Source organism: Cryptomeria japonica, chromosome 11 (genome assembly GCF_030272615.1).
Source record: "Cryptomeria japonica chromosome 11, Sugi_1.0, whole genome shotgun sequence".
In the NCBI taxonomy this organism is placed as follows: Eukaryota; Viridiplantae; Streptophyta; class Pinopsida; order Cupressales; family Cupressaceae; genus Cryptomeria; species Cryptomeria japonica.
In genome coordinates this window covers 45,260,609-45,271,134 of record NC_081415.1, presented here as the reverse complement: position 1 = coordinate 45,271,134, position 10,526 = coordinate 45,260,609, and the positions used below count along the sequence as shown (strand labels likewise).

Here is a 10,526-nt window from a genome sequence, read left to right as displayed (position 1 = left end):
GAGAAAGTGAGGGGATGATGGCCACCTGAATTTATACAATCTTAACATAAAGAATGTCAACTACTATATTCTTCACCATTACAATTTTAAACTTACATTATAGAAGACCTCTATAACATAGAAAAAAATATTATAAAATACCACTTTAAAATTTATTTGCATATATCATCTTGCAAAAAATAAAATGGAAACCTTATTAATATATGATATCAATTGATTTTAAAACTTATGAGATTGAATATTTGTATGTGAGATTCATAAATTGAAAATTTATCTCTATATATCATCTTGACAAAATGAATAGAACCTTATTAACATATAATGTCACTTAATTTTCAAAAAACAATATGAAATTAAAAACGTATATATATAATAAATGTACTTAAAAATTTCAAACTCCAATTACAACACGTGTCCACTTGTAAGTCATGTGCATCAAGTAAATCCAAGCCTTGGAGTCGAACCTAAGACCAATGGAAAGCAAACCCACGACCCAAGCCAACTCCACTTACTTTGAATTATCCAAAGCCTCTTTAAGCTTCAAAAAAACATCTATTAACAATTTTCAAATTTAATCAAAGATTACACTTAAGTATTCAGCCTTCTTACTCTATCATTGTCTATTATAGCATTCTAATGACCTACTTTAGCGGTTGTGAACTTCAACATAATTTAATTTCTTATATCCTCTACCTGCCCAAAAAGAGTAGAATAATTAAATTAGTGTCATGATAAGGATATGCACTTGAACAATAAAGAAAACATTGAAGAAATTAAGGAAGTGAGGGGATAATGGCCACCTTAGTTTATACACCAAAAGATTGTCATGTTTGGCATAAGATTTTAAATAGAGTAGTTAATAGTGGGATGTGATTTTTCTGATCTTGATTGGCATTCTTTTCTTCATGTAAACTGTTGGAAAACTCACAATGGAATCCTCCTCTGCTTCCCAACTGCCCAAAAGAAAAAAATTCTGTATCATGTTAAATAAAATATGATGGTGGGGATTAGTTTACCGGGAAAATGATAATGCAGAATTGCTTTACAATGAAAACAATTCATAAAAGGGCTGCACCACAACAAATATATATGTATATTCCTGTGCACCCAAGTGAGCAATGCAGTATTGCTTCATAAAAAGATCAGTTGGCTTAATTGTGAAGTCCTAATTGTTTTCGTGATACTCAAAGATTTAACATACATATATGTGTGTATATTGATCTGCATCCAAGTCATATACACACAAAAACAAACATATACACACATGTATTGGGTCACCAGCAGATGCAAGAACATAGATACTTCAAGTCTTGCAATTTCGACGCCTGGGCAAAGTCTGTGGCCTCCTCCAAATGCAGTAAAACTACTCCCTGATGGGTCCTTTTCCTAATCAATGAAAACAACAGGGGCAGAAAACATATACAGTTATATTCATATCTCCATTGAAATGACACAGCACCTTATTATCAACACCCATGGAATGACAATTGTTATAAAACAAATAAATACCGAAACAGAGCTTGGAAATCTACATAAATTCATAGATCTCAAAAGTTTTTGCACTTGTATGTACTTCGAATTGAGGAAAACATTTGTACTATATTTGAACAATTTATTGGAAATTCAATGAAAGTATATATATATAACATGAAGATTGTTGTGCTTTAAAGATTGTATGATGTATATAACAATATAATGAATGATTTAATAATGTATATATTTTTATATAGCCATCCCTTTTATCATCCCTGTTCTCCCCAAAAATGACCTCAAAAAGTTCCATCCAATGTGTCCCATTCCCACGTCTCCGAAACTTGGTGGAACATAGTCTGCAGAAGGAAACTGTAGCAAGTGATCCGATGTGAAATGGTGGCTGAGGGCATCTAGATTATAAACCACATATAAAACATGAATCGTATGTAGGAACTTAAGTTTGATACAAATTACAATACATCGGGCTCAATTAACTTCCATGACTCCCTGGGCAATCATTATGTAAGACCCATTTTAAAGCATTGAAATGTGAAGTTGTTTATCTATTAGACTTCACAGTTCAAGAAACAGAAAAGCCTTATAGAATTCACTGATATCAGGGCGAGGAAAAGTGTGTTAAGACTGTAAAATCCATCTTGTCCATATTGGTGTGCAAATTATTGTTATTCGATCATGGACCTGTATCTATGATCTTAGAAAAAGTTGTCTGAAGAATTCATCTTACTTGCCATCTCCAGGGGTCGAATTTGTAGGGACTTTCATAGAACTCTTCATCCAGGTGAATGGATCTGAAGTATGTGAGCACACTCCATCCCTTGGGAATCAAGTACCCTGAAAGAAGGCATTAAAATTAGCAAAACCCATTCTTTCAGTAAATGTTAGAATCTAGTTTTTGGTCTTAAACTCTGTAGGCGTACTGGTTGCTTGATTCCTTTACAGTCATACATCTAATTTATTGAAGAAAAAAGAACGCAATAGATATTACCTTTGATCTCAACATCCTCTAATGCTTTGCGCAATACACCAGTTATGATATTGCCCAACCTTAAAGTCTCTGTTATGACCTGTTCATTATGCAGGAAGGAAAAAAAGGATAAATTTCAGAGAAAGAAAGAATTTTTAACCAATTACATTGAGCAGACTGATAGAGATTTATTCCTTTATTTCTCAATATTTACATTTCTATATTTTCTAACAATGGTTCATAGATTGTGATCCAAAATGTTGATGCAAACAAAATCTTACACAATCTGTGATCCAAAATGTTGATGCAAACAAAATCTTACACAACAGAATCCAGAAACAAAACATTGAAATTATCAATCTTAACCACAAAAATGCTTACATTCTGTGTAAATGATAATGACATGTAATCACTCCAAGTCACTAGCTCTTTATTCTCTTCCTTAGACTTCTTGAGCATCATGTTTTCTTCCTGAGACAGATTGAGTAGATAAACGGCCTGATGTCAGTACAAACTATTAGAAATTATTCTCATGATAAAACAAATTATTGATTAATACCCGTATCTGTTGTAGTGCCAGTGGGCATCCAGAAAGGTATCTAACTGCCAGTGTCATTAGCATTGGTACAGAGTCTTCTCCTGGAATCATTAGATCTATCATGTTATCAGAGATTAGGTCTATACTGAACTGGCTTGCTGCACCCTTTGTTTCGTGTAGTAGTACATCCAGAACATCTTCATGTCTTTTCTTGGTGTCATAGTTTGCTTTTCTGTCTTCTATAATTCTGTGCACCATCTTCACCATGTTTGCTTTTGCCTGAAACATGGTTTAATTATCATAATTGGTAACAGAGTCATAATTATCAAAAACACTCAATGCATATTATCTCTTGATTATTGTTGCCCATTTACATTACTTAATCTAGAAAATCTAACCTGCAAGGACTTGTAAAGCCTTGTTCCTGGGAATTTCACTGGAATTGAAATTAAACCTGAAATGAACTTTTTGAATTCTTGTTTTAGATAGTCCAGTTCATCACCAGGGTTAAGACTCATTAGTGCTCTCAATAACACCTGAAAGGCTATCTGTTCATCAAATAATGTAATTGTAAGAAAAACTATTTTTTTCACACGCAATATGAAACTGTGAATATACACTTATCAGTATTCTTGCTTACCTTTTTTGTTTCATCTTGAATGTAAATCATTTGACCATCCTGCCAATCGCTCATGGACTCCAGGACATACTTCTCTATGTCCACAGTTATCTGTTCTTTTAACCGTGGAGACTTGAGGAAACTACCTATGAGGCCATGCAACTTTTTCTGCATGGTTCCATTCAGCTGAAGTATTGAAGACTTCCCCATGAGTTCATTTAGTGACTTTGGATAAGAAGGAATAAATATTCTGCCATCATTTTGCAAGACCACCTTGCTCACTTCTGGATCAGTTGATATAATTGTGGGGCTCCCAAGAAGGTGTGATTTGAATACCTTTCCATATCTGATGTCATAAATTATAAATCAGGTCTATAATAAAACAGCATAAGAATCTCTCATGTCGAACCTTATGAAAACTTCATCTATTATAACTCAGGTTACACAAATCCATTGTTGGTCACAAGCAAACAAACAAAATGAACACCCCAAATGACAGCTATTCTAGCCAACTTTTCCTCAGACATGGCAGACGTTTACAATGACAGAAAGCTTGTATTTTGCTGACATAAACTTCTGATCACAGAAATCTATATTCCTTGATGCACACGTGCAGCACAAACTGACATGGCTACACGAAATTCCACAACCATGCGTGCAATTGTGTGTTTGTATTGTTGGCTTTTTCCATTAACTTGAATGATGGGCTTAGTGAGTAGACTGTAGCAACGTGAGAAACTTTGATCATCCTGACAGAAGGGCTGACAGAAATGTAATATTATTTAAGGGATCATGAAACACAGTGTTTTAAGGCCTCAAGAAAATCAGATTTTAGTCGGATTTGACAGTCACCTTTGGCTGCTTATTGCCAATACAGATTTAAACTTACAGTAATGGCAGGCTATTGTATGATATGAAACTCATTTCTGAATCAAATTGGCTAGATTGATACAGTAGAACTAAAGTGGAGAATATTAGAGAAATAAAATATATTAAACTAAACATTATTTCATTTGAATGATTCTGTGCAGCTTTTAAGACTGTCAGGAGATATCATAATCTTTTTTTCAATGATCTGGATGAGTTTTAAAGTTAATATATGGGAACTCCAAGACTACTTTCCAAAGATTAGATATTAAACAATTTGGATCATTAGGGGAGCCAATGTTAAACATGCCTTGTACTATAGAATATGTTCTTGTAGCCTCCAGGTAAAAATATCTTATTTCTGTCAGAATTATAAACATTTAGCTAAGCATGTTTATCTATAGGAAAAAGGAAGAGCAGTTACCTTTTTAAAAGAAAAAAATGATGGGATGTGGTGGAAAGAAATTGGAAGTTTTACAGTATCCAGTTCAACTAACATTGAAATAATGGAGAAGCTTTGTTGCCACATTAGAATTATCTGTATCACTTTTGTAAAACAAAACCCCAGAAAATTGCATCCCAAGGAATAAAATATTATATTTCATAAATTTTACTCACAATAGCTGCTCAGAAAATTTAAGAGCTCTCTTTTCCTAGGATATTACCTTAATGGGACTATGTTGAAAACGTTGAGAGGCACAAAACTCAAGGCTACCTAGGAGGTCAAATAAAGTTGACAGATATGGATAGGTTGAGAGGCCCAGTGTGGACCAAGTTTCTTTGAAGCCCTTGTCAATGTAATTACCTAACATACATTGGAATTTGGAGCATGGAAAATGTAATGCCTGGTCAACACCGACATTCAATTCATTGTACCACACAGAAAAGTCTGAATCTTTTCCAAAAGCTTCAGTGCAAAATAGAAAGAGATGAGAAGCACCCAAGGAAGGAAAATAGTTGAGCTTACAGCACAGGAGTGCTTAGTCTTTAGCAATAGTGCAATTGATACTGTACCACTGTTTCTCCTGTGGCAGTTGCAACTTCATTTATATTTAAAAGTGGTAACTTCATCAATTTATCCTCCAACCAAAAATTTTGGACATGCCCAAATGGAGAAACTAAAGAAAAACAGTCACAAACATTATATGCTTCAAATTCCAGCTATTCATGAATCACCTTCTGACTCAATCTTGTCCAAGTGAGCTCTAATACACGAGCTACCATCATGATGGCAAACTAGAGAATCTGATCCTGCCTTGTTAGGACTACAAATTGAGCTCCCTGTGTAACATAATGGAGTGTTATCCTCAATGACAATTAGATAATGATGTTTCTGCACATGAATCGGGCCACAAGAAAGCTAAATTCCATGTTACAAGACAAAGTGACCACAGAACTGAATAGATTATGCACACCCACTTACAGAATTCAAAGGTCATGCAGCATTGGATTCAATAAGACCACACAGAATCTATATTCTATTGATTTACAATACAAAATCCAGATAAGAAAGACAGCATAAAGATAAGAAGTGTCATGAACTTACAGTAGCCTTCTTTTGTCCATGAAGCTCTCTGGCCTTGTGGAATAGCCACATGATATGAATTCCAAAGTTTCTCCAATGAAGGGCCATCCCAAGGTGCCAAGAGGAAGACCAGACCTCTTGCCCCTGTGCTCTCTAACCTTATTCCACACCAAAAATAATATCCCTGAAATAATCCCAACCCTGATCAATATCATCCATGCTTGAACACCATCACAACAACAAGAGCTCCAGAGTCTCCCTAAGAACTCCATGGTCATTCTTGTTATTTTTCTACATAACAAGTTCAAATGACTTGCATAAACAGAGTAATTTGTTATTTGGCATTGGGTATAGCAGCTGTTTGCTTATATAAGTTCAAGCTGTCTGTCACCCTTTGTGAGTCTTGTCTCATTGTGACTATATGCTCAACCAAAAATCTTGCTGGGTTTGTCGAGCCAATTGTTTTGTTCAGATTGTGAGCTAGGCTACAGCCAATGTGCTTCTACCTTACAAAGCAATCTGAATGTAATCTAGTATTATCCAACCTATGATATAATAGATGTCTGCCAACACATTTTTTTGGTTGGTTATCATTAGGTTAGCCTTGATAAGACTTCGAGATTATCTGGCTGACTGTGCATTTACAAAGATTATAGGCTTCTGCAGTCTATAGTACCCCTCATACATTTATGGAGATTGATAAAATTTGATCATTTATGGTCATTTATGGTACTTTTATGTAAGATAAAGAGGAGTATGAGATGAATGCTGATAAGGGGTAGTCCTTCTTATGTCATTTCGGACTTGTTGATGTATGGGATAAATCAGATGATTGGGATATTCCTCCACCTATCATTGGTGGTCGCTTTATCTACTGACTTGAAATTGGAGTGTGTAAAATCTACTTTTTTGTTTGTTCAATTGTCTTCAATTCTTTTGTCTTCTTGATATGTAGGACTGGTGGTATTATAAATGCCTTGGTATGATTATTTTCATGTCACAAGATTTTCATGAGAGTCAACCAAATATTTTTAGGTCCACCTGTGAAAATGTGTACAAGATAAAAAATAACACTCTTTAATCATGTGTGTTCTCTCAGAATGCTTGTACAAATATAGATTCTTTTTAATGTTCCATTGAAAAGTGTATTGTAAATTATATATAAATATAGATCTCAAATCATGGGTCATGGATGTTTAAAACTAATATATTGAATACCTTAAAATACAAGGATATATCAACAAATTAGACAAATATTGTAAGGCATAGCAATACATCATACAAATTTGTGTTTAAGGCATAACAAGGCATTGCACAAGTTTGTGTTTACGGCATGGTAAATTTGTGTTTAACACATATGACTATAATAAATATGTAAATAAAAGGTATGTATGGAAATGCGTGAACATGGAGACAAAATGAAAAAAAAGTGCTTGTACATGTGTAGAAGAGATAAGGTTCTATTTTAAAACATCTTCTAGTTTAATAGTCAAAGATGACTTTTGACCAATAAAAGTAAAACAACTATGTACCACTTTTTAGTATGAATGAAATATAAAATTAGTATTAACTATTTAACCACTAAAATAAAAGACATTTTAATAGAATAAATATGTAGCATAAAAATACTAAATTTACACAAAATTAAATAATTAAAAATATAAATATAAGAAATTTATCATTATAGTTAAATTAAAACCCTTTTATATAATTTTGTGACCTACTATTTCTAAAACATCAAATAAAAATTATTCTTAAGTTGAAAATAAAAGAATTCTAATAGATATCGTAAGTTGTTAAGTATATTGTGCAATTTCTAATATTAAAAAATAATATACTTTATAATCTTTATTACCCTTTTCAACATATATTTATAATAACATTTTGACATTTTAATTTGTAGTTTTTAAATATTTCAAAAAAATATTAGTATATTTATCTTAAATAATTTATTTAAAAGATATTATTTTTTATATATTTATTTTATTTATAATATAAATTAATAAAAATAAATTACTAATATTTTTAAATTTTACTAGCACATATATTTTTAATAATAATGTTAATATTAATAATATATAATATTAAAGTGGCACACTTCGACAACATTGGATGCATGAACTATGAGGAGACGTTGGATGCTCAACTCCGCAGCTTGTTTATCTCAAAGGAGCATGCCTACGACGCGATAAAGGGTCTTGTTGGGACGCGATAAAGGGTCTTGTTGGGATCACACTCAATTTCGACCGCCACTGGTGTGATTCCACGGTGTATGAAGATGTTCTTATGCCTCTTGTGGACGTCATTGAGTCTAGGGAGAGAGCTGTGGAGTTGTTGTGTAGATTTGTCAAACCCGTCAATGGGAATAGCATTGCCAACTCCATTTTAAGCTTGCCAGAGAATGAATGGATGAGTATCCTGAAGACCCACTTCTAGCTGGAAGTATTTTTGCCCTCTAATTCTGAAGACATGGGGAGGAGACTGAGAATGAAGGGAGTGATGATTCAGACAACAGTGAAAGGATCAGGGCCAAACGCAGACGTTTAGAGAAGGAAGAGTTAAGGGAGATGATGAGAACATTCGGTGAGAACGCTTGGGAATTTTTTAGGTGTGTTGTGCAGAATGGGAATAACTCAAAGGGATGATGGTTTCGGCTAGGGCTACTGAAACTATGATTAATGTTGAAGAATTTGTTGGGGTCATCATGCAGACCTTTAAAGGTGGTGCATGATTTGTACTTGGACTGAGTCCAGTTCTGTCTTTTGGTGTGTTGGTTTAGGCCTTGGGTTTATGTATGCAGGGTGGTGGATGGGTAGTGGTGTTTGTTGTGTTTTTACTATCAGGCTTTGATGCCAATTTTTGTAATCTTTATATATTAATATAGGGCACTATCCCCATTAACGATAGCACTTACCGTTAATATATATATATATATATATATATATATATATATATATATATATATATATATAAAAGTATAATAATTAATATATAATATATTATAATTAAAATATTTAATATTACCACAATAGAAGATGTGGTTGGTTTGGAAAAGACAAACATACCCTTGGTTTATAATAGGATTCCTTATTCACAATGTAAGGCTCTAATTCTTATTGGGCTTAATCCTAACCCTAACTATAATTGAATCTAATCTCTATATATAGAGTTGATTTAAAAGATATTATTTTTTAATATATTTATTTTATTTATAATATAAATTAGTAAAAATAAGTGATCAATATATATTATTAATAATATTAAATTTTAATATTTTGATATGTAAATAACTATCAAATTTATAGTAACACGTAAAAAAATTTAATATCATAATATCAATGCTTCTCTTTTTTAATGTTATTACACAATGTTTATGATCTATAATTTTTAAATATTCAAATCAATTTTTATTTTTTATAGAAATCGTTTTCCTTCCTTTATGATATTATTTTAATTTTATATTAATTTTGATTTTTTTTTACTTATCTTTGAACTTTCATATTGACTTGTAGAATAAGTCTATTCCATTCACCATATTTTTATACAAATTAATATACTATATATTTTTATTTATGAAATGTACACTATTCATTATAAATATTGAACATATACTTCATAAAACATTTAATAAGTTAAAAAATGACAATTCAAACTTAAAACAAATTTATAAAAGACTTTTAAACATTAAATTTATTAAAGATTTTTTTAAAATTAATATTTTAATGTTAGAACTTTGATGACTCTTTTTCTAATGGTAATTTTAGCACTATTCAATTAAAAAGTTAAATTTAATATTCTCTAAATATATTTTATTGTTTCATAGGAGTGCACTAGGGAAAGGAAAATACCGTTAGTCAAACCTCACAAACATAATGATCAAGTGGCATTCACATGCATATATTTAAATACCTACTTTAAAGTAGCCCAATGGAGGAGGAAGCTTTGAAGAATTCATAGGGTTCTTTATAAATTATTTTTTGAATGCTACTTTAGACATCTTGTTGTATCCTAAGTTGCCTTTTCTTTTTTATATTACACTACACGAGCCCTCTGACATTTGGCTAAGCTTATACATTGACATTTGGCTAAGCTTATACATCTGTGTTTTGAAGTTTGAGGTACAATTATAGATTTTTTTTTTTTGGAGGGTTAGTATTTTTCATCATCTAATTATTGTGATTGCATATTAATAACATCATTTATTTTATTTTCATTTTTATTATTTTAGTTGTATTTGCATTATTTTGTGATAATTTATCTTTTCGTTTTTTCTATATCAGCTACTTTTCTTAAAACAGTTACTTGAAATTTTATATTAGAAAAATCAAGACTTCTTACCATGTCATATTTGAATCCTATCATTAGATAATCCCTTTTCATTTAGAAATAAAGATGTTTATCTATTTTTTCTAACAACACCATATCTCTTATAGTTGCAACTACAAATCTTTTATTTAACCTTCCTTTTTAGGTTGCTAATCTTGTATATATTTTATATGACACTTTAGATAGTAATAAG

The 10,526-nt window shown here is 31.8% G+C and overlaps 1 protein-coding gene across 1 annotated transcript; it reads right to left on the bottom strand.

The window, feature by feature from the left end:
- Window positions 1-348: 348 nt before the first annotated feature.
- On the bottom strand, window positions 349-6,471 carry LOC131076786 (3-epi-6-deoxocathasterone 23-monooxygenase CYP90D1). The gene is made up of 10 exons (XM_058014104.2): window positions 6,029-6,471; window positions 3,637-3,961; window positions 3,395-3,544; window positions 3,018-3,275; window positions 2,840-2,929; window positions 2,480-2,558; window positions 2,219-2,325; window positions 1,265-1,386; window positions 801-953; window positions 349-693 (listed from the first exon to the last, which is right to left on the bottom strand). The coding sequence occupies exons 1-9, from the start codon at window positions 6,283-6,285 to the stop codon at window positions 857-859; spliced, it is 1,485 nt and encodes a 494-aa protein (XP_057870087.2). The 5' UTR covers window positions 6,286-6,471; the 3' UTR covers window positions 349-693; window positions 801-856.
- Between the last annotated feature and the right edge of the window lie 4,055 nt (window positions 6,472-10,526).

What these genes read in the sequence shown, in the direction of transcription:
- LOC131076786 (XM_058014104.2), bottom strand. Translation starts at nt 6,285, where the DNA reads ATGACCATGGAGTTCTTAGGGAGACTCTGGAGCTCTTGTTGTTGTGAT. An exon ending in ATGGACAAAAGAAGGCTACT is followed by an intron (nt 3,962 to 6,028) that starts GTAAGTTCATGA and finishes TTATGACATCAG; the next exon opens with ATATGGAAAGGTATTCAAAT. An exon ending in TCGACCCCTGGAGATGGCAA is followed by an intron (nt 1,387 to 2,218) that starts GTAAGATGAATT and finishes TTCATTGATTAG; the next exon opens with GAAAAGGACCCATCAGGGAG.